The sequence below is a fragment of the Fringilla coelebs genome (genome assembly GCF_963513975.1).
Source record: "Fringilla coelebs genome assembly, chromosome: 39".
Classification (NCBI taxonomy): Eukaryota; Metazoa; Chordata; class Aves; order Passeriformes; family Fringillidae; genus Fringilla; species Fringilla coelebs.
In genome coordinates, this window is record NC_140065.1 from 305653 (window position 1) to 333622 (window position 27970).

The 27970-nt window shown below is 63.0% G+C and overlaps 1 protein-coding gene across 1 annotated transcript; it reads right to left on the reverse strand.

Moving 5' to 3' along the window:
- Positions 1–17: 17 nt before the first annotated feature.
- On the reverse strand, positions 18–27937 carry DHX16 (DEAH-box helicase 16). Its single transcript, XM_084224510.1, is given in 23 exon segments — positions 18–149; positions 1889–2062; positions 3640–3801; positions 5489–5651; positions 6497–6564; positions 7455–7573; positions 8718–8880; positions 10154–10294; positions 11155–11307; positions 12289–12387; positions 13277–13487; positions 14592–14707; positions 16386–16496; positions 17479–17667; positions 19671–19712; positions 19714–19842; positions 19844–19888; positions 21554–21754; positions 21756–21809; positions 23531–23587; positions 24641–24788; positions 26815–27047; positions 27705–27937. Coding segments are annotated over 23 exon segments (3117 nt in total). The 5' UTR covers positions 27915–27937; the 3' UTR covers positions 18–20.
- Positions 27938–27970: the final 33 nt, after the last annotated feature.

A 27970-nucleotide genomic window follows, 5' to 3' on the forward strand; every position in this document is an offset into this window, starting at 1 on the left:
CCCCAGGTGTCCCCTCGGGCTCAGCCCAGCTCCTCCCGCGATTTTCCGGCTTTTTTGGGCATTTTGCGGCCGCTGCCGTCCTCGAGCTCCTTGGCCTGGTAATAGTGGGGGGCCACCTCCAGCAGCCAGGCGCTGTCGATCTCGATCACCTGGGGACGAGGGACACGCCTGTCACACACCTGACACACCTGACACACACCTGGGGACACCTGTGACACCCTAGGGACAGCTGGGGACACCCCTAGGGACAGCCAGGGCCACCTCCAGCAGCCAGGCGCTGTCGATCTCGATCACCTGGGGACGAGGGACACGCCTGTCACACACCTGACACACACCTGGGACACCCCTAGGGACAGCTGGGGACACCACTAGGGACAGCCAGGGCCACCTCCAGCAGCCAGGCGCTGTCGATCTCGATCACCTGGGGACAAGGGACACGCCTGTCACACACCTGACACACACCTGTCACACCTGACACACACCTGGGGACACCTGTGACACCCTAGGGACAGCTGGGGACACCCCTAGGGACAGCCAGGGCCACCTCCAGCAGCCAGGCGCTGTCGATCTCGATCACCTGGGGACGAGGGACACGCCTGTCACACACCTGGGACACACCTGTCACACACCTGTCACACCCTAGGGACAGCCAGGGCCACCTCCAGCAGCCAGGTGCTGTCAATCTCGATCACCTGGGGATGAGGGACACACCTGTCACACCTGGAACACACCTGTCACACACCTGGGACACACATCTGGGACACACACCTGTCACACACCTGTGACACCTGGGACACACCTGTCACACACCTGTGACACACACCTGTGACACACACCTGTGACACACCTGGGACACACCTGTCACACACCTGTGACACACCTGGGGACACCTGTGACATCTGTCACACACCTGTCACACCTGGGACACACCTGTCACACCTGGGACACACCTGTGACACACCTGTGACACACCTGTCACACCTGGGGCGATCCCTCCAGACACCCGAGGGCACGAAGGGATGGCGGTGATGGCCCGGGGTCACTGCTCTGTCCCCTCGGAGGGGCAGCGCCCAGCGTGTCCCTTGTGTCCCCATACCCGCACTGTGTCACTGCCACGTCCCTGCCCAGTGTCCCCAAGGTGTCCCCAAGGTGTCCCCAGCTGTCCCCAAGGTGTCCCCAGCTGTCCCCAAGGTGTCCCCACATCCCCCACCTGTCTCATGACCTCCTTGGAGGTGCACACCGGCTCGTGGTACAGCACCCAGCGTGTCCCGTGTGTCCCCATACCCGCACTGCCCTGTGTCCCCATGACCCCACAGTGTCCCCAGGGTGTCCCCAGCTGTCCCCAGGGTGTCCCCATGTCCCCAAGGTGTCCCCACCTGTCTCATGAACTCCTTGGAGGTGCACACCAGCTCGTGGTGCAGCACCCAGCGTGTTCCTTGTGTCCCCATACCCGCACTGCCCTGTGTCCCCCTGTCCCTGCCATGTTCCCCAGCTGTCCCCAAGGTGTCCCCATGTCCCCAAGGTGTCCCCACCTGTCTCATGAACTCCTTGGAGGTGCACACCAGCTCGTGGTGCAGCACCCAGCGTGTCCCCATACCCGCACTGCCCAGTGTCCCCCCGTCCCTGCCATGTTCCCCAGCTGTCCCCAGCTGTCCCCAGCTGTCCCCAAGGTGTCCCCAGGGTGTCCCCATGTCCCCAAGGTGTCCCCACCTGTCTCATGAACTCCTTGGAGGTGCACACCAGCTCGTGGTAGAGCACAGAGTGTGTCCCCATACCCGCACTGCCCAGTGTCCCCCCGTCCCTGCCATGTTCCCCAGCTGTCCGCAGCTGTCCCCAGCTGTCCCCAAGGTGTCCCCAGGGTGTCCCCATGTCCCCAAGGTGTCCCCACCTGTCTCATGAACTCCTTGGAGGTGCACACCAGCTCGTGGTAGAGCACCCAGCGGGGCTGCAGGGCGAACAGGGCGCTGTTGGGGTGGATGAACACGGGCTGCTGGTGCTTGACCGTGCGGTACCCGCCCCGCGCCAGGCGCGCCGTGTGGTAAAAGAACCCGGCTGTGATGGCCTGCGGGGACACCGAGGGGACACCGTCACTGGGAGGGACTGGGAGGGACTGGGAGGGCACTGGGATGGACTGGGATACACTGGGAGGGCACTGGGATGGACTGGGAGGGCACTGGGATACACTGGGAGGGACTGGGAGGGCACTGGGATACACTGGGAGGGCACTGGGGTCGGTACCCGCCCCGTGCCAGGCGCGCCGTGTGGTAAAAGAACCCGGCTGTGATGGCCTGTGGGGACACCGAGGGGACACCGTCACTGGGAGGGACTGGGAGGGCACTGGGATACACTGGGAGGGACTGGGAGGGCACTGGGATGGACTGGGAGGGCACTGGGATGGACTGGGAGGGCACTGGGATGGACTGGGATGGACTGGGAGGGCACTGGGATGGACTGGGAGGGCACTGGGATGGACTGGGATCAAACTGGGAGGGACTGGGATTGGTGGATATTCAGGGATATTTTACAGATATTTTAAGGACATTTTGGGGCTGTTTTGGGGCGGTTTTGGGGCCGTTTTGGGGCCGTTTTGGGGGATATTTGCGGGATATTTGGGGCGGTTTCGGGGCTCACCTTGCGGACCAGGTCCAGGTTGCCCCCGCAGGAGGACGGGGCCAAGGTGTGATTGGGGGGATATTTTGGGATATTTTATGGATATTTTGGGGGTGTTTTGGGGCCGTTCTGGGGCAGTTTTGGGGCGGTTTTGGGGTTCACCTTGCGGACCAGGTCCAGGTTGCCCCCGCAGGAGGACGGGGCTCAGGTGTGATTTTGGGGATATTTTGGGGATATTTTATGGATATTTTTGGGGTGGTTTTGGGGCGGTTTCGGGGCTCACCTTGCGGACCAGGTCCAGGTTGCCCCCGCAGGAGGACGGGGCCAAGGTGTGATTGGCGGGATGTTTTGGGATATTTTATGGATATTTTGGGGGTGTTTTGGGGCCGTTCTGGGGCAGTTTTGGGGCGGTTTTGGGGTTCACCTTGCGGACCAGGTCCAGGTTGCCCCCGCAGGAGGACGGGGCTCAGGTGTGATTGGGGGGATGTTTTGGGGATATTTTATGGATATTTTGGGGCTGTTTTGGGGCGGTTTTGGGGCGGTTTTGGGGCGGTTTTGGGGCGGTTTCGGGGCTCACCTTGCGGACCAGGTCCAGGTTGCCCCCGCAGGAGGACGGGGCTCAGGTGTGATTTTGGGGGATATTTTATGGATATTTTTGGGGTGGTTTTGGGGTGGTTTTGGGGCGGTTTTGGGGGATTTTTGGGGCGGTTTCGGGGCTCACCTTGCGGACCAGGTCCAGGTTGCCCCCGCAGGAGGACGGGGCTCAGGTGTGATTGGTGGGATATTTTGGGGATATTTTATGGATATTTTTGGGGTGGTTTTGGGGCGGTTTTGGGGGATATTTGGGGCGGTTTCGGGGCTCACCTTGCGGACCAGGTCCAGGTTGTCCCCGCAGGAGGACGGGGCTCAGGTGTGATTGGGGGGATATTTTGTGGATATTTTTGGGGTGGTTTTGGGGCGGTTTTGGGGTGGTTTTGGGGCGGTTTTGGGGCTGTTTTGGGGTGGTTTTGGGGCGGTTTCGGGGCTCACCTTGCGGACCAGGTCCAGGTTGCCCCCGCAGGAGGACGGGGCGATCTCCACGCGCTCCATCAGCCCCTGCAGCTGCTCCCGCACGTCCCGCGCGCGGCGCAGGGAGCGCGCCTGGACAAAGTGCTCGTAGCACCACTGCAGGGAGTGACCGCTGGCCACCCACTGCGGGGACACGGGGGGACACGGGGACAGGGGGGACAGCGGGGGACAGCAGGGGACACGGGGACACGGGGGGACATGGGGACAGCGGGGGACATGGGGACAATGGGGACACAGGGACAGCAGGGACATGGGACAGTGGGGGACAGTAGGGGACAGCGGGGACACGGGGGGACAGCAGGGGACAGTGGGGGACACGGGGACAGCGGGGGGACAGCAGGGACAGGAGAGGATAGCAGGGGACATGGGGGACAGTGGGGACATGGGGGGACAGCAGGGGATAGCAGGGGACACGAGAGACAGCAGGGGACAGTAGGGGATAGCAGGGACAGCAGGGGACAGCAGAGGACAGCAGAGGACAGCAGGGACATGGGACAGCAGGGGACACAGGGGGACAGCAGGGACAGCAAGGGATAGCAGGGGACACAGGGGGACAGCAGGGGACACGGGAGACAGCAGGGGACATGGGGGGGACACAGGGGGACAGCAGGGATAGCAGGGGACACGGGAGACAGCAGGGACAGCAAAGGATAGCAGGGGACACGGGGACAGCAGGGGGACACGGGGGACATACAGGGGGACAGCAAGGGATAGCAGGGGACATGAGGGATAGCATTGAGGACACAGAGGCAGAGGCACATGGTGACATTGGCACAGGAGGGACGAGGACAGCCAGACAAGGACAGACAGAGGGACACAAAGGTCAGTACCACGGCTGGACACTGCCGTGTCCCCAACCCCTGCTGTCCCCAGTGTGCCCACACCCCCCACTGTCCTCAATGTCCCCAGTGTCCCCACGTCCCCTGCTGTCCCCTATGTCCCCCCATATCCCCTCGGTGTCCCCAGTGCCCTCAATGTCCCCCATGTTCCCGCTGTCCCCAATGTCCTCACTCCCCCTGCTGTCCCCGCTGTCCCCAATGTCCTCACTCCCCCTGCTGTCCCCGCTGTCCCCTTGGTGTCCCATCGGTGTCCCCTCAGTGTCCCCGCTGTCCCCTCGGTGTCCCCACTGTCCCCTCAGTGTCCCCTCAGTGTTCCTGCTGTCCCCAATGTCCCCTCAGTGTCCTCAGTGTCCCCTCAGTGTCCCCACTGTCCCCTCAGTGTCCCCCGGTGTCCTCACTGTCCCCTCAGTGTCCCCACTGTCCCCTCAGTGTCCCCCGCTGTCCCCACTGTCCCCCCGCTGTCCCCTCAGTGTCCCCCCAGTGTCCCCTCAGTGTCCCCGCTGTCCCGTACCTGGTTGTAGACGTTGAGCAGCACCATCCCCTCAGTGTCCCCCCGCTGTCCCCCCCCAGTGTCCCCTCGGTGTCCCCCCCGTGTCCCCGCTGTCCCGTACCTGGTTGTAGACGTTGAGCAGCACCATCCCCCCGCTGTCCCCTCAGTGTCCCCACTGTCCCCTCAGTGTCCCCCGCTGTCCCCACTGTCCCCCCGCTGTCCCCTCAGTGTCCCCCCAGTGTCCCCTCAGTGTCCCCGCTGTCCCGTACCTGGTTGTAGACGTTGAGCAGCGCCATCCCCTCAGTGTCCCTCTCCCTGTCCCCGCTGTCCCCCCAGTGTCCCCCCACTGTCCCCGCTGTCCCCTCGGTGTCCCCCAGTGTCCCCACTGTCCCGTACCTGGTTGTAGACGTTGAGCAGCACCATCCCCCCACTGTCCCCTCAGTGTCCCCAGTGTCCCCTCAGTGTCCCCGCTGTCCCGTACCTGGTTGTAGACGTTGAGCAGCACCAGGTGGTCGCCCCCGGGCACGCTGAAGGCCACGCGGGCGCTGTCGGCGTGCAGCACCTTGTCCTTGGGCCGGTAGAACACGGCGTTGTTCACCGAGAGCATGGCGGCCACCGTCAGCACCTCCTCGGTACAGCCATACCTGATTGGGGACATTGAGGGGACACTGGGGACATTGGGGACACTGAGGGGACACTGGGGACACTGTCAGCACCTCCTCTGTACAGCCATAACTGAGACATTGGGGACACTGAGGGGACATTGGGGACACGGCGTTGTTCACCGAGAGCATGGCGGCCACCGTCAGCACCTCCTCCGTGCACCCGTACCTGATTGGGGACATTGAGGGGACATTGGGGACATTGGGGACATGGAGGGGACACTGAGGGGACATTGGGGACATTGGGGACACTGTCAGCGCCTCCTCGATACAGCCATAACTGAGACACTGGGGACATTGGGCACATTGGGGACACGGCGTTGTTCACTGAGAGCATGGCGGCCACTGTCAGCACCTCCTCGGTACAGCCATACCTGATTGGGGACATTGGGGACACTGAGGGGACATTGGGGACACTGTCAGTGCCTCCTTGGTACAGCCATAACTGATTGGGGACATTGGGGACACTGAGGGGACATTGGGGACACTGAGGGGACATTGGGGACATTGGGGACACTGTCAGTGCCTCCTCGGTACAGCCATAACTGAGACATTGGGGACATGGAGGGGACATTGGGGACATGGAGGGGACATTGGGGACATGGCAGCCACCGTCAGCACCTCCTCGGTACAGCCATACCTGATTGGGGACATTGGGGACACTCGGGGGACACTGGGACACTCAGGGAAGATGGGACACTGGGGACACTCTGGGGACACTTGGGAACACTCTGGGGACACTCTGGGGATGCTTGGGGACACTTGGGGACACTCTGGGGATGCTTGGGGACACTCTGGGGACGCTTGGGGACGCGTCTGTCACTCACTGCTCGCTCGCCAGGATCATCTTGGCCAACATGGGCTCCACGGGCAGCTCCGCCATGCGCCGGCCCAGCTGGGACAGGGACAGAGGGGACAGAGGGGACAGAGGGGACAGCGGTGACACCCCTGGGACACCCCGGGGACACCCCTGGGGACACCCCCGGGGACACCCACAGGCCCTCCCAGGCCCTCCCAGTGCTCCCAGTCCCTCCCAGTTACCGTGGTGAGCTCGCCCAGGTGGTCCATTCCCAGTTCCCAGTCCCTCCCAGTCCCTCCCAGTCCCTCCCAGTGCTCCCAGTTACCGTGGTGAGCTCCCCCAGGTGGTCCATTCCCCGTTCCCAGTCCCCCCCAGTCCCTCCCAGTCCCCCCCAGTCCCCCCCAGTCCCTCCCAGTGCTCCCAGTACCGTGGTGAGCTCTCCCAGGTGGTCCATTCCCCATTCCCAGTCCCTCCCAGTCCCTCCCAGTCCATCCCAGTACCGTGGTGAGCTCCCCCAGGTGGTTCATTCCCCGTTCCCATTCCCCGTTCCCAGTCCCTCCCAGTCCCCCCCAGTCCCTCCCAGTGCTCCCAGTCCGTCCCAGTACCGTGGTGAGCTCTCCCAGGTGGTCCATTCCCTGTTCCCAGTCCCCCCCAGTCCCTCCCAGTGCTCCCAGTACCGTGGTGAGCTCCCCCAGGTGGTCCATTCCCCATTCCCCGTTCCCATTCCCCATTCCCAGTCCCTCCCAGTCCCTCCCAGTGCTCTCCCAGGTGGTTCATTCCCCATTCCCCGTTCCCATTCCCCGTTCCCAGTCCCTCCCAGTGCTCCCAGTCCCTCCCAGTACCGTGGTGAGCTCCCCCAGGTGGTCCATTCCCCATTCCCAGTCCCTCCCAGTGCTCCCAGTCCCTCCCAGTACCGTGGTGAGCTCCCCCAGGTGGTCCATTCCCCATTCCCAGTCCCTCCCAGTGCTCCCAGTCCATCCCAGTACCGTGGTGAGCTCCCCCAGGTGGTTCAGCGCCCCCAGTGCGTACAGCTGCTCCAGCGCCAGCACCAGCGTCTCGTGGGGGGGAGGGTCCAGGAAGTCAAAGTGGATCAGGTCGTTGATGCCTGGGGACACCTCGGTGTCACCTCGGTGTCACCCTGTGTCACCTGGCTGTCCCTGACACCCCCACATCACCCAGTGCCACCCTGTGTCACCCAGTGTCACCCTGTGTCACCCTGTGTCACCTCAGTGTCACCTGGCTGTCCCTGACCCCCCCACATCACCCTGTGTCATCCTGTGTCACCTCAGTGTCACCTCAGTGTCACCCTGTGTCACCTCGCTGTCACCTGGCTGTCCCCAACCCCCCTGTGTCACCCTGGTGTCCCCAGTCCCTCCCAGTGCCCATAACTCCATTCCCAGTCCCTCCCAGTCCCCCCAAGTCCCTCCCAGTTCCCCCCAGTCCCTCCCAGTGCCCCCAGTGCCCACCCAGGCTCTTGAGCAGCAGCACCAGCGCTCCCAGGTCTGTCCCGATCCCCCTTTAACCCTTCCCAGTCCCTCCCAGTGCCCATAACTCCATTCCCAGTCCCTCCCAGTGCCCCCCAGTCCCTCCCAGTGCCCACCCAGGCTCTTGAGCAGCAGCACCAGTGCTCCCAGGTCTGTCCCAATCCCCTCCCAGTTCCCCCCAGTGCCCCCCAGTGCCCCCAGTGCCCACCCAGGCTCTTGAGCAGCAGCACCAGTGCTCCCAGGTCTGTCCCAATCCCCTCCCAGTCCCTCCCAGTCCCTCCCAGTGCCCACCCAGGCTCTTGAGCAGCAGCACCAGCGCTCCCAGGTCTGTCCCAGTCCCCTCCCAGTCCCTCCCAGTCCCTCCCAGTTCCCCCCAGTCCCTCCCAGTGCCCACCCAGGCTCTTGAGCAGCAGCACCAGTGCTCCCAGGTCTGTCCCAATCCCCTCCCAGTTCCCCCCAGTCCCCTCCCAGTCCCTCCCAGTGCCCATAACTCCATTCCCAGTCCCTCCCAGTCCCTCCCAGTGCCCCCAGTGCCCACCCAGGCTCTTGAGCAGCAGCACCAGTGCTCCCAGGTCTGTCCCAATTCCCTCCCAGTGCCCCCCAGTCCCCTCCCTGTCCATTCCCAGTCCCTCCCAGTCCCTCCCAGTGCCCCCCAGTGCCCCCAGTGCCCACCCAGGCTCTTGAGCAGCAGCACCAGTGCTCCCAGGTCTGTCCCAATCCCCTCCCAGTGCCCCCCAGTCCCTCCCAGTCCCTCCCAGTGCCCACCCAGGCTCTTGAGCAGCAGCACCAGTGCTCCCAGGTCGGCCCTCTGGATCTCGGGCACCGCCGTCTCCTCCAGCTCGTGCTGGAACGCCCAGGCCGTGTACAGCCGGAAGCACTTCCCGGGCGCCACGCGGCCCGCGCGGCCCGCCCGCTGGTTGGCCGAGGCCTGGGGACACGGGACACACCTGAGATACCTGGGACACACCTGGGACACACCTGGGACACTGTGACACCAGTGACACACGGCCCGCCCGCTGGTTGGCCGAGGCCTGGGGACAGCAAAGGGACACCTGGGACACCTGGGACACCTGGGACACACCTGTGACACACCTGGGACACCTGGGACACACCTGGGCACACCTGGGACACACCTGGGACACTGGGACACACCTGGGACACACCTGTGACACCTGGGACACACCTGGGACACACCTGGGACACACCTGGGCACACCTGGGACACACCTGGGACACTGGGACACACCTGGGACACACCTGTGACACCTGGGACACACCTGGGACACACCTGGGACACACCTGGGACACACCTGGGACACCTGGGACACACCTGAGTCACTGTGACACACGGCCCGCCTGCTGGTTGGCCGAGGCCTGGGGACACGGGGACACACCTGAGACACACCTGAGACACTTGGGACACACCTGGGACACACCTGGGACACACCTGGGACACTTGGGACACACCTGGGACACACCTGGGACACACCTGGGACACACCTGGGACACTGTGACACCTGTGACACACAGCCCGCCTGCTGGTTGGCTGAGGCCTGGGGACATGGGGACACACCTGGGACACCTGGGACACACCTGGGACACACCTGGGACACCTGGGACACACCTGGGACACACCTGAGACACACCTGGGACACACCTGTGACCCAGGTGACGCAGGTGACCCACCTTGGAGCAGGGGGTCACCACCAGGGACTCCATGCCCGTGCGGGGGGGATGGCAGGGGCTCACAGTAGGTGACAATAGATGGCAGTAAGGTGACAATAGATGGCAGTAAGGTGACAGTAAGGTGTCACAGGTGACAATAAGGTGACCCAGGTGACGCAGGTGACACAGGTGACCCACCTTGGAGCAGGGGGTCACCACCAGGGACTCCATGCCCGTGCAGGGGGATGGCAGGGGCTCACAGGGGCTCACAGGGGCTCACAGTAGGTGACAATACATGGCAGTAAGGTGACAATAGATGACAATAAGGTGACCCAGGTGACAATAAGGTGTCACAGGTGACGCAGGTGACCCACCTTGGAGCAGGGTGTCACCACCAGGGACTCCATGCCCGTGCGGGGGAATGGCAGGGGCTCACAGGGTGTTACAGTAGGTGACAGTAGATGACAATAAGGTGACAGTAAGGTGACCCAGGTGTCACAGGTGACCCAGGTGACACAGGTGACGCAGGTGACCCACCTTGGAGCAGGGGGTCACCACCAGGGACTCCATGCCGGTGCGGGCGCTGTAGCTCTTCTGCTTGCAGAAGCCGGGGTCCAGCACGTAGACGATGCCGTCGATGGTCACCGAGGTCTCGGCGATGTTGGTGGCCACCACCACCTGTGCCAGGGGCGGGGACACGCTGGGACACGCCCCGGACACGCCCTTGCAGGCCCCGCCCCGCCCGGACACACCCGGCTAAGCCACGCCCCGTTTAAAGCACGTGCTGTTAAGCCCTGCCCACTTGGAGGTCCATCCAATCAAAGTCTACGCTGTGGGTCACGCCCAATGAAGCCACACCCCTTTAGAACACACCCATTCTGACCACACCCAATTGAGCCACACCCTGTTTAGATCACACCCATCCCAGCCACACCCAATTAAGCCCCACCCACTCTGACCACACCCAATAAAACCACACCCCTTTAGGTCCTACATATTCTGACCACACCCAAGTAAGCACCACCCACTTTACTGAAGCCACACCCCCTCTCTTAAAGGGCCAGCACACATTCCTGGCCCTGCTAATGAAACCCCACCCCATTTCCCTTACACCCCACCCCCTTTCCCTTAAACCCCACCCCTCTCTCATCACCCCACGCCCCCTGCCAAGGCCCCGCCCCTCCCTTAAAGGGCCAGCAGATGTTCCTGTCCCTGCTAATGAAACCCCACCCCCTTTCCCTTAAACCCCACCCCTCTCCCCTCACCCCACGCCCCCTGCCAAGGCCCCGCCCCTCCCTTAAAGGGCCAGCAAATGTTCCTGTCCCTGCTAATGAAACCCCACCCCCTTTCCCTTAAACCCCACCCCTCTCCCATCAAACCACGCCCCCTGCCGAGGCCCCGCCCCTCCCTTAAAGGGCCAGCAGACCTTCCTGGCCCTGTTAATGAAACCCCACCCCCTTTCCCTTAAACCCCACCCCTCTCCCATCACACCACGCCCCCTGCCGAGGCCCCGCCCCTCCCTTAAAGGGCCAGCAGACCTTCCTGGCGCCGGGGGGCGTGGGCTGGAAGATGCGGGCCTGCAGCTCCGAGGGCAGGTTGGCGTAGATGGGCAGCACCAGCAGCTCGGGCAGGCGCGAGCCCAGGCGGCGACAGCGCTCCTGCAGCAGCTCCACGCAGGCCTCGATCTCCTCCTGGGTTTGGGGACATTGTTGGGGACACTGGGGACATTGGGGACACTGGGGACATTGGGGACACTGGGGACACTGGGGACACTGGGGACACTGGGGACTCCCAGGGGATTGGGGACACTGGGGACACTGGGGTCATTGGGGACACTGGGGACTCCCAGGGGATTGGGGACATTGGGGTCATTGGAGACACTGGGGACACTGGGGACATTGGGGACACTGGGGACATTGGGGTCATTGGGGACACTGGGGACATTGGGGACATTGGGGACAGGGGCAGCACCAGCAGCGCTCCTGCAGCAGCTCCATGCAGGCCTCGATCTCCTCCTGGGTGTGGGGACAGTGTTGGGGACACTGGGGACACTGGGGACACTGGGGTCATTGGGGACACTGGGGACTCCCAGGGGATTGGGGACATTGGGGGCACTGGGGACATGGGGACAGGGGCAGCACCAGCAGCGCTCCTGCAGCAGCTCCACGCAGGCCTCGATCTCCTCCTGGCATTGGGGACATTGTTGGGGACACTGGGGACACTGGGGACACTGGGGACACTGGGGACATTGGGGACAGGGGCAGCACCAGCAGCGCTCCTGCAGCAGCTCCACACAGGCCTCAATCTCCTCCTGGCATTGGGGACATTGTTGGGGACATTGGGGACATTCAGGAGATTGGGGACACTGGGGACAGGGGCAGCACCAGCAGCGCTCCTGCAGCAGCTCCACGCAGGCCTCGATCTCCTCCTGGCATTTGGGGACACTGGGGACTTTGGGGACATCACTGAGGGCATCAGGGACTCCCAGGGGATTGGGGACATTTGGGAGATTTGGGAGACTGGGGACATGAGGGGACACAGAGGGACAAAGAGTGGTGGCAGGAAATTGGGGTTGGGAACGGGAGCTCTCAGGGGAACGGGGACACCTGCGGGGATGGGGACAGCAGGGGGACACTGAGGTGACACTGAGGTGACACTGAGGTGACACTGACCTGCCCGGTGAGGAAGACCAGGATGTCCCCAGGGGGTTGGGTGACGTGGATCTGCAGCACCGACACCACGCAGGCCTCCAGGTAATCGGCCTCGGGCGCCTGCGGGGACAGGGGACACGGGGACATCAGGGGACACGGGGACATCAGGGGACACAGGGGACATAGGGCACATCAGCACCAGCTGTCCCCAGAGATCCCCAGCCACCCCCCACTTCTCCTGTGTCCCCTCGTGTCCCCAAACACGTCTACCACCCCACAGCCCCCGGTGTCCCCAATGTCCCCAAGTCCTCAATGCCCTGAACGCCCACAATGTCCCCAACACCCCCAATGTCCCCAACACCCCCAGTGTCCCCGATGTCCCTATGTCACCTTGGTGTAGTAGATGTCGACGGGGAAGCGCCGCCCCGGGATGACCGGTGTCCCCAAGCTCTCATTGTCCCCAATGTCCCCAATACCCCCAGTGTCCCCAACACCCCCAATGTCCCCAACACCCCCAATGTCCCTAGTGTCCCCGTGTCCCCGCGTCACCTTGGTGTAGTAGATGCCGACGGGGAAGCGCTGCCCCGGGATTACTGATGTCCCCAATGTCCCCGATGTCCCCATACCCCCCATGTCCCTGATGTCCCCAATGTTCCCGTGTCCCCGTGTCACCTTGGTGTAGTAGATGTCGACGGGGAAGCGCCGCCCCGGGTGTCCCCAATGTCCCCAATGTCCCCAACACCCCCGATGTCCCCGTGTCCCCAACACCCCCAATGTCCCCAATGTCCCCAATGTCCCCCATGTCCCTGATGTCCCTGATGTCCCCGATGTCCCCGATGTCCCCGATGTCCCAGTGTCCCCGTGTCACCTTGGTGTAGTAGATGTCGACGGGGAAGCGCCGCCCCGGGATGACCGGTGTCCCTAATGTCCCCAATGTCCCCCATGTCCCTGATGTCCCTGATGTCCCCAATGTCCCCAATGTCCCAGTGTCCCCATGTCCCCGTGTCACCTTGGTGTAGTAGATGTCGACGGGGAAGCGCCGCCCCGGGATGCGGAAGACGGGCGCGTGGTCGAAGAAGGCCGAGAAGCGCTCGGTGTCCAGCGTGGCCGAGGCCACCAGCACCTTCAGCTGCGGCCGGAAGCGAGCGATGTCCTTGATGAGGCCGAAGAGCACGTCCGTGTGCAGCGTGCGCTCGTGGGCCTCGTCCACCATGATCACACTGGGGACAGGGACAGGGGCGTGGACATGGGGACAGGGACAGGGGGATGGACACGGGGACATGGGGACGGGGGGATGGACACGGGGACAGGGGGATGGACACGGGGACGGGGACATGGGGATGGACACGGGGACAGGGACAGGGACACGGGGATGGGACATGGGGATGGGGACAGGGACATGGGGACAGGGGGATGGACACGAGAACAGGGGGATGGACACGGGGACGGGGACAGGGGGATGGACACGGGGACAGGGGGATGGACACAGGGACGGGGACAGGGGGATGGACACGGGGATGGGGACGGGGGATGGACACGGGGACAGGGACAGGGGGATGGACACGGGGACAGGGACAGGGGGATGGACATGGGGACAGGGACAGGGACATGGGGATGGACACAGGGACAGGGACAGGGACACGGGGACAGGGACATGGGGATGAACACGGGGATGGGGACGGGGGACACGGGGATGGGGACACAGGGATGGAATGGGGACAGGGACAGGGGTACAGGGACATGGGGATGGATACGGGGACATCGGGATGGACAGGGACAGAGTGACAGGGCCAGGGATGGGGACACAGGGAGAGGGACGGAGACAGGGATGGGGACAGGGACACAGGGATAACCACAGGGACAGGGACAGGAAGAAGGACATGTCCCCAGTGTCCCCAAAGCCCCCAGTGTCCCCTGGCTGTCCCTGTCCCCCAGGTGTCTCCAATGTCCCCAGGTGTCCCCAATGTCCCCAGTGTCCCCAATGTCCCCAGGTGTCCCCAAAGCCCCCAGTGTCCCCAGGGTCCCCGTGTCACCTGTAGGAGGCCAGGTCAGGCTCTGTCAGGAACTCCCTCAGCAGCATCCCGTCCCCAGTGTGCCCAGGTGTCCCCAGTGCCCCCAGTGTCCCCAAAGCCCCCAGTGTCCCCAATGCCCCCAATGTCCCCAGTGTCCCCGTGTCACCTGTAGGAGGCCAGGTCAGGCTCTGTCAGGAACTCCCTCAGCAGCATCCCGTCCCCAGTGTCCCCAGGCTGTCCCTGTCCCCCAGGTGTCCCCAATGCCCCCAATGTCCCCAGGTGTTCCCAGTGTCCCCAGTGTCCCCGTGTCACCTGTAGGAGGCCAGGTCAGGCTCTGTCAGGAACTCCCTCAGCAGCATCCCGTCCGTCATGTACTTGAGCACCGTGCGCTCCGACGTGCAGTCCTCAAAGCGGATGCTGTACCCCACCTTGGGGACAAGGGACACGGCCCTGTCACCCCCTGGGCTGCTGCCACCCCCCGGGACTGCTGCCACCTCCCTGGGGCTGCTGTCACCCCCCTGGGGCTGCTGTCACCTCCCTGGGGCTGCTGTCACCTTCCCTGGGGCTGCTGCCACCCCCCGGGACTGCTGTCACCTCCCTGGGTCACTGCCACCCCCCTGGAGCTGCTGTCACCTCCCTGGAGCTGCTGTCACCTCCCTGGAGCTGTCACCCCCTGGGGCTGCTGCCACCTCCCTGGGGCTGCTGCCACCCCCCTGGGTCAGTCACCTCCCTGGGGCTGCTGTCACCCCCCTGGGTCACTGTCACCCCCCCTGGGGCTGCTGTCACCCCCCTCAGTCACTGCCATCCCCCCGGGGCTGCTGTCACCCCCCTGGGTCACTGTCACCTCCCTGGGCCCACTGTCACCTCCGGGTCACTGCGGCCACCCCAGTGGTCACTCCAACCCCCCCAGCTGTGTCACCAGAGCGTCCCCAAAATGCCCAGGACGTGTCCCCAAGGTGGGCACGTTGTGGTTGGAGGTGGGGATGTGTCCCCATGTCCCCGCTGTCACCTCGTTGCCCAGCTTTGTCCCCAATGTCCCTGCTGTCCCCAGTGTCCCCGCTGTGTCCCCGCTGTCCCCAGTGTCCCCCCATGTCCCTGCTGTCCCCCGTGTCCCCAGTGTCACCTCGTTGCCCAGCTTTGTCCCCAATGTCCCTGCTGTCCCCGCTGTCCCCAGTGTCCCCATTGTCCCCCAGTGTCCCCGCTGTCACCTCGTTGCCCAGCTTTGTCCCCAGTGTCCCCCCATGTCCTTGCTGTCCCCAGTGTCCCCAGTGTCCCCAGTGTCCCCGCTGTCACCTCGTTGCCCAGCTTTGTCCCCCCGTGTCCCTGCTGTCCCCAGTGTCCCTAATGTCCCCAGTGTCCCCAGTGTCCCCACACGTCCCCAGTGTCCCCACACGTCCCCAGTGTCCCCGCTGTCACCTCGTTGCCCAGCTTTGTCCCCAATGTCCCCGCTGTCCCCAATGTCCCTGCTGTCCCCAATGTCCCCACATGTCCCCACACATCCCCAGTGTCCCCAGTGTCCCCACTGTCACCTCGTTGCCCAGCTTTGTCCCCAATGTCCCCAGTGTCCCCAGTGTCCCCGTGTCACCTCGTTGCCCAGCTTTGTCCCCAGTGTCCCCAGTGTCCCCGTGTCACCTCGTTGCCCAGCTTTGTCCCCAGTGTCCCCAATGTCCCTGTTGTCCCCAATGTCCCCGCTGTCCCCCCATGTCCCCAGTGTCCCCAGTGTCCCCGTGTCACCTCGTTGCCCAGCTTTGTCCCCAGTGTCCCCAGTGTCCCCAGTGTCCCCGTGTCACCTCGTTGCCCAGCTTTGTCCCCAATGTCCCCCCATGTCCCCAGTGTCCCCGTGTCACCTCGTTGCCCAGCTTTGTCCCCAGTGTCCCCAATGTCCCTGTTGTCCCCAATGTCCCTGCTGTCCCCCCATGTCCCCAGTGTCCCCAATGTCCCTGTTGTCCCCAATGTCCCCGCTGTCCCCCCATGTCCCCAGTGTCCCCAGTGTCCCCGTGTCACCTCGTTGCCCAGCTTTGTCCCCAGTGTCCCCAATGTCCCTGTTGTCCCCAATGTCCCCGCTGTCCCCCCATGTCCCCAGTGTCCCCAGTGTCCCCGTGTCACCTCGTTGCCCAGCTTTGTCCCCATCTCCACGGCCACCCTGGCGGCCACGCTCATGGCTGCCACGCGCCGCGGCTGCGTCACCCCGATCTTCAGCCCCCCCCGCGTGTAGCCCTGGGGACAGAGGGGACAGGGGGGGTCAGGGGGGGTGACAGGGGGGTGACAGAGACCCCCGACCCCCGAGTCACCCCCTCCAGACCTGAGCTGACCCCAAAAACGAGACCTGAGCAGCCCCAAATCCCCCCAGGACCCCAAATCCTCTCCAATCAGCCCCAACCCCCTCCCAGTGTCCCACAACCCCCTCCCAGTCCCCTCCCAGTCCCTCCCAGTCCCCTCTAGTCCTCTCCCAATCCCCCCCAGTCCCTCCCAGTCCCCGCAATCCCCTCTCAATCCCCCCCAAATCCCCTCCCAGTTCCTCCCAGTCCCTCCCAGTCCCCCCCAATTCTCCCCCAGTCCCCCCCCAATCCCCTCCCAGTCCCTCCCACTCCCCACCCAGTCCCACCCAGTCCCTCCCAATCACCCCCAGTCCCCCCCAATTCCCTCCCAGTCCCCCCCAGTGCCCCCCAGTCCCTTCCCAATCCCTCCCAGTCCCCCCCAGTCCCTCCCAGTCCCCTCCCAATTCCTCCCAGTGCCCCCCACTCCCCACCCAGTCCCACCCAGTGCCCCCCAGTCCCTTCCCAATCCCCCCCAGTGCCCCCCAGTCCCTCCCAATCCCCCCCAAATCCCCTTCCAGTCCCCCCCAATCCCCTCCTAGCCCCTCCCACTCCCCCCCAGTCCCTCCCAGTCCCCCCCAGTCCTCTCCCAATCCCCCCCAGTCCCACCCAGTGCCCCCCAGTCCCTCCCAATCCCCCCCAAATCCCCTCCCAGCCCCTCCCACTCCCCCCCAGTCCCTCCCAGTGCCCCCCAGTCCCTCCCAATCCCCCCCAAATCCCCTTCCAGTCCCCCCTAGTCCCTCCCAATCGCCTCCCAATCCCTCCCAGTCCCCCCCATCCCCTCCAAGTCCCTCCCAGTCCCCCCCCACTCCCTCCCACTCCCTCCCACTCCCCCCCCAGTCCCCCCCACTCCCCCCCCAGTGCCCCCAGTGCTCCCAGCACACCTCCTCGTGCAGGTACTGGGGGATCTGGGTGGTTTTCCCCGAGCCCGTCTCGCCCTCGATCACCAGCACCTGGTGCTGCGCCACGGCCGCCACCAGCTCGTCCCGGAAGGGGAAGATGGGCAGGGCCCGGCGGCCGTCCTGCAGCGACTGCCGGCGGCGCTCGGCCTCGGGCACGGCCTCGGGGACATCCTGGGGACACGTTAGAGCCATCAGTGTCACCCTCAGTGTCACCACATTCACCCTAAAATCACCAGTAACCCCCCACTGTCCCCACTGCCGGCGGCGCTCGGCCTCGGGCACGGCCTCGGGGACATCCTGGGGACACCAGGGACACCTTGGGGACATCGGGGTCACCCTCAGTGTCACCACATTCACCCCAGTGTCACCAGTAACCACCCACTGTCCCCACTGCCGGCGGCGCTCGGCCTCGGGCACGGCCTCGGGGACATCCTGGGGACACCTCAGTGTCACTGGGGTCACTGGGGTCACCCTCAGTGTCACCAAACTCACAGCAAATTCACCCCAGTGTCACCAGTAACCACCCACTGTCCCCACTGCCGGCGGCGCTCGGCCTCGGGGACGGCCTCAGGGACATCCTGGGGACACCTCCGTGTCACTGGGGTCACTGGGGTCACCCTCAGTGTCACCACATTCACCCCAGTGTCACCAGTAACCCCCCACTGCCGGCGGCGCTCGGCCTTGGGCACGGCCTCGGGGACATCCTGGGGACACCAGGGACACCTCAGTGCCATTGGTGTCACCCTCAGTGTCATTAGTGTCACCAAACTCACCCCAAACCCCCTCAGGACCCCCCGCGTGACCCCAGACCCACCTTTTGGGGGTCAGTCCCCTCCAGTTGAGCAGCACTGACGAACTGCACCATCTCCTCCTCCTCCAGCAGCAGCTCGAATCCCCCCCAAACCATCCCAAATCCCCCCCAAACCCCTTCCCATGACCCCAAATCCCCCCAAACCATCCCAAACCCCCCCAAACCATCCCAAATCCCCCCCAAACCCCTTCCCATGACCCCAAATCCCCCCAAACCATCCCAAACCCCCCCAAACCATCCCAAATCCCCCCCAAACCCCTTCCCATGACCCCAAATCCCCCCAAACCATCCCAAACCCCCCCAAACCATCCCAAATCCCCCCCAAACCCCTTCCCATGACCCCAAATCCCCCCTAAACCCCCCCAAACCATCCCAAACCCCCCCAAATCCCCCCCAAACCCACCTTTTGGGGGTCAGTCCCCTCCAGCTGGGCGGCACTGACGAACTGCACCATCTCCTCCTCCTCCAGCAGCAGCTCGAATCCCCCCCAGATCCCCCCCAGACCCCTTCCCATGACCCCAAACCATCCCCAATCCCCCCCAGACCCACCTTTTGGGGGTCAGTCCCCTCCAGCTGGGCGGCACTGACGAACTGCACCATCTCCTCCTCCTCCAGCAACAGCTCGAATCCCCCCCAGATCCCCCACAAACCATCCCAAACCCCCCCAAATCTGCCCCAAACCCCCCCAAACCCCCAGACCCACCTTTTGGGGGTCAGTCCCCTCCAGTTGAGCAGCACTGACGAACTGCACCATCTCCTCCTCCTCCAGCAGCAGCCCGAATCCCCCCTAAACCCCTTCCCATGACCCCAATTCCCCCTCAAACCAACCCAAATCCCCCCCAAACCCCTTCCCATGACCCCAAACCCCCCCAGACCCACCTTTTGGGGGTCGGTCCCCTCTAACTGGGCGGCACTGACGAACTGCACCATCTCCTCCTCCTCCAGCAGCAGCTCGAATCCCCCCCAAACCCCCCCAAACCCCTTCCCATGACCCCAGATCCCCCCCAGACCCACCTTTTGGGGGTCAGTCCCCTCCAGTTGGGCAGCACTGACGAACTGCACCATCTCCTCCTCCTCCAGCAGCAGCCCAAATCCCCCCTAAACCCCTTCCCATGACCCCAATTCCCCCTCAAACCAACCCAAATCCCCCCCAAACCCCTTCCCATGACCCCAAACCCCCCCAGACCCACCTTTTGGGGGTCGGTCCCCTCTAACTGGGCGGCACTGACGAACTGCACCATCTCCTCCTCCTCCAGCAGCAGCCCGAATCCTCCCCAGACCCCTTCCATGACCCCAAACCCCCCAGACCATCCAAACCCCCCTAAACCATCCCAAATCCCCCCCAAATCCCCCCCAGACCCACCTTTTGGGGGTCAGTCCCCTCCAGTTGGGCAGCACTGACGAAACTGCACCATCTCCTCCTCCTCCAGCAGCAGCTCGTAGTCGCCGCCCTGGCGGCCGCGGGCGGCGTCGCGGGCCCCGAAGCGCAGCGCGGCCGCCCCCAGCAGCTGCTCCTCCCAGCGCCGCTGCTCGTCCGCGGCGCCAGCGCCTCTCCTGCGCCTCCTCCCGCTCCGGGATCCGCTGCGGGGGGACAGGGGGTCAGGGAGGGGGTTTGGGGGGACGGGGAGGGGTTTGGGATCATGGGGAGGGGGTTTGGGGGGCGGGGAGGGGGTTTGGGATCGTGGGGAGGGGATTTGGGGGGGCAGGGATGGGGTTTGGGGGACGGGGAGGGGGTTTGGGGGGCAGGGATGGGGTTTGGTGGGGACGGGGAGGGGGTTCGGGATCATGGGGAGGGGGTTTGGGGGGGTTTGGGATGGTGGGGAGGGGGTTTGGGGGGGTTTGGGATCGTGGGGAGGGGGTTTGGGGGGGCAGGGATGGTGTTTTGAGATCGTGGGGTGGGGGTTTGGGATCATGGGGAGGGGTTTGGGATGGTGGGGAGGGGGCTTGGATCATGGGGAGGGGATCTGGGGGGTCAGCGAGGGGCTTGGGGGGCAGGGAGGGGGTTTGGGATCATGGGGAGGGGATTTGGGGGGGTTTGGGATGGTGGGGAGGGGGTTTGGGGGGCAGCGAGGGGTTTGGGATCGTGGGGAGGGGGTTTGGGATTGTGGGACGGGTTTGGATGGGCAGGGAGGAGGTTTGGGGGGATGGGGAGGGGGTTTGGGGGGGCAGGGATGGGGTTTGGGATCGTCGGGAGGGGGTTTGGGATCGTGGGGAGGGGGTTTGGGGGGCAGGGATGGGGTTTGGGATCATGGGGAGGGGGTTTGGGGGAGTTTGGGATCGTGGGGAGAGGTTTGGGACGGTGGGAGGGGGGTTTGGGGGGGGTTTGGGACGGTGGGGAGGGGGTTTGGGGGGGCAGCGAGGGGTTTGGGATGGTGAGGAGGGGGTTTGGGGGGACGGGGAGGGGGTTTGGGGGGGTTTGGATGGTGGGGAGGGGGTTTGGGGGGGCAGCGAGGGGTTTGGGATCGCGGGGAGGGGGTTTGGGATTGTGGGGAGGGGTTTGGATGGGCAGGGAGGAGGTTTGGGGGGATGGGGAGGGGGTTTGGGATCGTGGGGAGGGGGCTTGGGACGGTGGGGAGGGGGTTTGGGATCGTGGGGAGGGAGTTTGGGGGGTCAGCAAAGGCTTTGGGATCATGGGGAGGGGGTTTGGGATCGTGGGGAGGGGTTTGGGATTGTGGGGAAAGGGTTTGGGATCATGGGGAGGGGGTTTGGGGGGGCCGGGATGGGGTTTGGGATCATGGGGAAGGGGTTTGGGATCATGGGGAGGGGGTTTGGGTGGTCAGGGATGGGGTCTGGGGGGGATTTGGGAGCTTCCAAACCAGATTTGCACAGGCCAATGCCAAATGCTCCCCAAGGAGCCCCTCTAGGTGTGAATTTTGGGGTTTCCCAGGTGTGAATTCTGGGTTTCCCCAGGTGTCCCTCACCTTGTCCCTCCTTTCCTCAGGTATGTGGTAGCGGCTGCCCCTCCCCAAGTGTGAATATCAGGATTTCCCAGGTGTGAATTTCGTGTTTCCCCAGGTGTCCCTCACCTTATCCCTCGTTTCCTCAGGAATGTGGCAGCGGCTGTTCCTCCCCAGGTGTGAATTTTGGGGTTTCCCAGGTGTGAATTTTGGGGTTTTGGGGTTTCCCAGGTATGAATTTCGTGTTTCCCCACGTGTGAATTTTGGGTTTTGGGGTTTCCCAGGTGTGAATTTCGGGATTTTGGGGTTTCCCAGGTGCCAATTTCAGGATTTCCCAGGTGTCCCTCACCTTGTCCCTCCTCTCCTCGGGGATGTGGTAGCGGCTGCTCCTCTCCAGCTCCTCGCGGGCGCCGGCCCGTTTGTAGTCGCGGGCCAGGTCGCGCAGGCGCCGTTTGTAGCGCAGCTCGCGGCGCTCCGGCGCCGTCAGCGCCTCCTCCCCGAAGAGCAGCTCCTCGTCCTGGATCTCCTGCTCCAGCTCCTCCAGCTTCTCTCCGCTCCCGCTTGGCCAGGTACTCGCGGCGGGAGCGCTTCCGCAGCTCGGGGATCTGGGGAAATGGGAAAAAACGGCATTAAAATGGCATTAAAATGGGGAAAAATGGCATTAAAATGGGGGAAAATGGGAGAAAATGGGGGAAAATGGCATTAAAATGGGGGGAAATGGCATTAAAATGTGGGAAAATGGCATTAAAACGGGGGAAAATGGGAGAAATGGCATTAAAATGGGGTGCAATGGGGTGAAATGGGCAGGTACTCGCGGCGGGAGCGCTTCCGCAGCTCGGGGATCTGGGGGAAAACGGGGAAAAACGGCATTAAAATGGGGAAAAATGGGGGGAAATGGGGTGAAATGGGCAGGTACTCGCGGCGGGAGCGCTTCCGCAGCTCAGGGATCTGGGGGAAAACGGGGAGAAATGGGAAAAAAGGGGAAAAAATGGCATTAAAATGGGGAAAAATGGCATTAAAATGGGGAGAAATGGGCAGGCACTCGCGGCGGGAGCGCTTCCGCAGCTCGGGGATCTGGGGAAATGGGAAAAAACGGCATTAAAATGGGGAAAAATGGGGGAAAATGGCAATAAAATGGGGAAAAATGGCATTAGAATGGGGAAAAACGGCATTAAAATGGGGAAAAACAGGGAGAAATGGCATTGAAATGGGGAAAAATGGCATTAAAATGGGGTGAAATGACATTAAAATGGGGTGAAATGGGCAGGTACTTGCGGCTGGGAGCGCTTCCGCAGCTCGGGGATCTGGGGAATGGGGAGAAAATGGGAAATAATGGAAAAACAGCATTAAAATGGGGAAAAATGGCATTAAAATGGGGAGAAATGGGCAGGTACTCGCGGCGGGAGCGCTTCCGTAGCTCGGGGATCTGGGGGAAAACGGGGAAAAAATGGGAAAAAAGGTGAAAAAATGGCATTGAAATGGGGTGAAATGGGGAAAAATGGGGGAAAATGGCATTAAAATGGGGTGAAATGGGCAGGTACTCGCGGCGGGAGCGCTTCTGCAGCTCGGGGATCTGGGGAGAAACGGGGAAAAATGGAAAAAAGGTGAAAAAATGGCATTGAAATGGGGAAAAATGGCATTAGAATGGGGGAAAATGGCATTAAAATGGGGTGAAATGGGGTGAAATGGGGTGAAATGGGCAGGTACTCGCGGCGGGAGCGCTTCCGCAGCTCGGGGATCTGGGGGAAAACGGGGAAAAAATGGGAAAAAAGGGCATTAAAATGGGGAAAAATGGGGTGAAATGGGGTGAAATGGGGTGAAATGGGCAGGTACTCGCGGCAGGAGCGCTTCTGCAGCTCGGGGATCTGGGGAAACGGGGAGAAAATGGGAAAAAACGGCATTAAAATGGGGAAAAATGGGAAAAAAGGGCATTAAAATGGGGAAAAATGGGAAAAAACGGCATTAAAATGGGGTGAAATGGGAGAAAATGGCATTGAAATGGGGAAAAATGGCATTAAAATGGGGTGAAATGGGGGAAAATGGCATTAAAATGGGAGAAAATAGGAGAAAATGGCATTAAAATGGGGGAAAATGGGAGAAAATGGCATTAAAATGGGGGAAAATGGCATTAAAATGGGGGAAATGGGAAAAATCGGCATTAAAATGGGGAAAATGGCATTAAAATGGGGAAAAATGGGGTGAAATGGGGTGAAATGGGCAGGCACTCGCGGCGGGAGCGCTTCCGCAGCTCGGGGATCTGGGGAGATTGGGGAGAAATGGGACAAAAAAGGGGAAATTGGGATTTGGGGTCTGGCCGTGCTCTCACCATGGCTTTCTGGTCCTCCTCGGCCATTTTGAGCCGTTTCTGGGCTTCTTCGTAGGCCTGGAGAAGGAAAAGGGGGTGAGAAAGTGGGGGCACCCCCAAATCCCCCCCAGAACCCCTCAATCCCTCCTAAACCCCCCCAAGGATCCCCAAATCCCCCTCAAACCCCCAAGGACCCCCAAACCCCCCTCAATCCCCCCTAAACCCCACCTTGCAGTCCCCCCACCTCCCAAACCCCCCCCAGACCCCACCTTGTAATCCCCCCAGCCCTCCAGGACCCCCCAAATCCCCCACAGACCCCCCAAACCCCCCTCAAACCTCCCTCAAACACCACCCTGGAGTCCCCCCACTCCTCCAGAACCCCCCAAATCCCCCTCAGACCCCCCAAACCCCCCTCAACCTCACCCAAACCCCCCTCAGACCCCCCAAATCCCCCTCAACCTCACCCAAACCCCCCTCAGACCCCCCAAATCCCCCTCAACCTCCCCCAAATCCCCCTCAGACCCCCCCAAACCCCCCTCAAGCCCCACCTTGGAGTCCCCCCGCGCCCCCAGGACCCCCCAAATCCCCCCCAAATCCCCCCAGGACCCTCCCAGACCCCACCTTGGAGTCCCCCCGCGCTCCCAGGACCCCCCAGGACCCCCCAGGACCCCCCCAGAGCCCACCTTGGAGTCCCCTCAGCCCCCCAGGACCCCCCCCAGAGCCCACCTTGGAGTCTCCCCACACCCCCAGGACCCCCCAAATCCCCCCCAAATCCCCCCAGGACCCTCCCAGAGCCCACCTTGGAGTCCCCCCGTGCCCCAGGACCCCTCAAACCCCCCTAAGACCCCCCCAAATCCCCCTCAGACCCCCCAACCCCCCCCCAGGACCCCCCAGGACCCCCCCCAGGCCTACCTTGGAGTCCCCCCGCGCCCCCAGGACCCCCCAAATCCCCCTCAGACCCCCCCAACCCCCCCCCAGGACCCCCCAGGACCCCCCAGGACCCTCCCAGACCCCACCTTGGAGTCCCCCCAGCCCCCCAGAACCCCCCAAACCCCCCTCAGATCCCCCCAAATCCCCCTCAGACCCCCCCAACCCCCCCCCAGGACCCCCCAGGACCCCCTCCAGGCCCACCTTGGAGTCCCCCCGCGCCCCCCGCTCGCGGTCCCGGTCCCGCCGCCGCAGGCGCTCGGCGAAGGCGTCGCGCTCGCGCAGGTCCCGCAGCCGCTCCCGCTCCGACGCCTCCCACTCCTCCTCCGGCTCCTCGGGGGGCTCGGGGGGCCTGGGCCGGGGCACAAACGGCTTGGGGCACCCCAAAAACCCCCCCGAGCAGCGGGGGAAACCCAGCCAGGGGCAAAGAAAGGGTTAAAATCCCATCGGGGCACCCCAAAAACCCCCCCGGGAGCGGGGGAAACCCAGCCAGGGGCAAAGAAAGGGTTAAAATCCCATCGGGGCACCCCAAAAACCCCCCGGGAGCGGGAGAAACCCAGCCAGGGGCAAAGAAAGGGTTAAAATCCCATCGGGGCACCCCAAAAACCCCCCCGGGAGTGGGGGAAACCCAGCCAGGGGCAAAGAAAGGGTTAAAATCCTATCGGGGCACCCCAAAAACCCCCCCGGGAGCGGGGGAAACCCAGCCACGGGCAAAGAAAGGGTTAAAATCCCATCGGGGCACCCCAAAAACCCCCCCGGGCAGCAGGAGAAACCCAGCCAGGGGCAAAGAAAGGGTTAAAATCCCATCGGGGCACCCCAAAAACCCCCCTGGGCAGCAGGAGAAACCCAGCCACGGGCAAAGAAAGGGTTAAAATCCTATCGGGGCACCCCAAAAACCCCCCCTGGAGCGGGGGAAACCGGGGGAAACCCAGCCACGGGCAAAGAAAGGGTTAAAATCCCATCGGGGACACCAAAAATTAACTCGGGACACCCAAAATCCCATCTGGGACACCGAAATCAACCCAGGGCACCCAAAATCCCACCTGGGAACCACAAAATCCCACCTGGGATACCCAAAACCAACTCAGGGCACCCAAAATTCCACCTGGAACTCCCAAAATCAACTCGGGGCACCCAAAATCCCACCTGGGAACCCCAAAATCAACTCGAGGTGCCCAAAATCCCACCTGGGACACCAAAAATCAACTCGGGTCACCCAAAATTCCACGTGGGACTCCCAAAATCAACTCAAGGCACCCAAAATTCCACCCGGGAACCCCAAAAAATCCCAAGTGGGACCCCAAAATCCCACCTGGGAACCCCAAAAACCAACTTGAAACACCCAAAATCCCACCTGGGACACCAAAAATCAACTCGGGACACCCAAAATGCCACCTGGAACTCCCAAAATCAACTCGGGGCGCCCAAAATCCCATCTGGGAACCCCAAAATCCAACTTGAGACACCCAAAATCCCACCTGGGAAACCCCAAATTTCAACTCAGGGCACCCAAAATCCCACCTGGGACACCAAAATCAACTCGGAACACCCAAAATTCCACCTGAGAGCCCCAAAACCAATTTGGGACACCCAAAATCCCACCTGGGATACCCAAAAATCAAATCAGGACACCCAAAATCCCATCTGGGAACCCAAAAATCAACTCGGGACACCCAAAATCCCACCTGGGAACCCCAAAAATCAACTCAAGGTGCCCAAAATCCAATCTGGGAACCCCAAAAATCAACTCGAGGCACCCAAAAACCCATCTGGGAACCCCAAAAATCAACTCGGGACACCCAGAATCCCATCTGGGACACCAAAACCAACTCGGGGCACCCAAAATCCCAAGTGGGACCCCAAAATCCCACCTGGGATACCCAAAAATCAACTCAGGGCACCCAAAATCCCACCTGGGAACCCCAAAAATCAACTCGGGGCACCCAAAATCCTATCTGGGACACCAAAATCAACTCAGGACACCCAAAATCCCACCTGGGATACCCAAAAATCAACTCAGGGCACCCAAAATCCCACCTGGAACCTCAAAAACCAACTCAGGACACCCAAAATTCCACCTGGGAACCCCAAAATCCCCCCACGAGCACAAAAAAAGGCGAATTTTGTGTGATTTGAGGGGTTTTTGGGGGTTCTGAGAAGGGAAATCCCAAAATTCCAGCACCCAAAGGATCAGGGGGAGCCCCAGGGGAAAGGAGGGACCCCCAAAACTGGGGTAACCCCGAAATCCAGGGAGTCCCCGAGCCCGGGTGGTGACCCCAAAACCCGGAGGTCACTTCTGGTGACCCCCAAGGGCAGCAGTGACCCCACGGGACCCCCAAAATTTGGGGATTTCCCCCCAAAATCCCCCCTGTACTCACGGCGGGGGCGAGGGCGCGGCCGGGGGCGCCTCGGGGGGGGACTCGGAGCGGTGACGTCGCCTCAGGTGCCGCCGTCGGGGGCGTGGCTCATTCTGGGCGTGGTCGTGGGCGGGGCCCGGCCCCTCCTCCTCGTCGCTCTCCACCAATCGGTAGCCGCGGTTCTGGCGCTGCAGCTCCAGCGCCGCCCGCTCGGCCGCGCGCCCGGGGGGCTCCCGGGGGGCTTCCCGGGGCACCTGGGCAGGGGCGGGGTCAGGACACGCCCAGGGACACGCCCAGGGTGGGTGGGCATGGCCAGATGACCACACACACTTGGATACGCCCACTTAATTATAGCCAGCATGGCCACGCCCACTTAATCGCACTCCAAATGGTCTTATCTGCTTGGCCACACCCACTTAGCTACAACCCAAAATGGCCACACCCACTTAGCCACACCCCAAAAGACCACACCTGCTTGGCCACACCTGTTTAACCACACCCTAAATGGCCACACCCACTTGACCACACCCTAAATGGCCACACCCCATTGGGCCAGACTCAAAAGGGTCACGCCCGCTGCGAGCCAGAGCTCAGCCTGATTGGCTGCTCTGTGTGCAAACCACGCCCACTTTTGGTGATGCAATATTTAAAGCTGAATAAACCACGCCACCTCCTGACCACACCCTGTCTCCAGGCTCCACCCTTTCTCGATTAGCCACGCCCTCAGCACGAAATATGGTGATACAAAACCACGCCCACACCTTAAGCCACGCCTCCATCTCCATACAAAGCCACCTCCCCTCACGCAAGCTCCGCCTACTCTCCCCCTCAGGGAAAGCCCCGCCCACTCCCCTTTTCGCGCCTGGCGCTCAAGCCCCGCCCCCCCCGTCCCCTCACGGCTTCCCGCCCACCTTGTCCCACAGCTCCCGCGCGAACTCGCGCACGCGCGGCTCCTCCACGCGCAGGGCCTCGGTCTCGCGCAGCCGCTCCAGCAGCTCCTCCAGGCTCCGGCTGCGCCGCGCCAGCGCCACCAGGAAGGCGGGGACATGGCGGGCGCTGAGGCCCAGCAGCTCCTGCAGCTGCCCGGACACCCAGCGCTCCAGGGCCGCCGTCGCCGCCATGGCCGCTACTGCCTCTTCCTCCTCCTTCTCCTCCTCCCTCACGGGGCCGCCGTCCA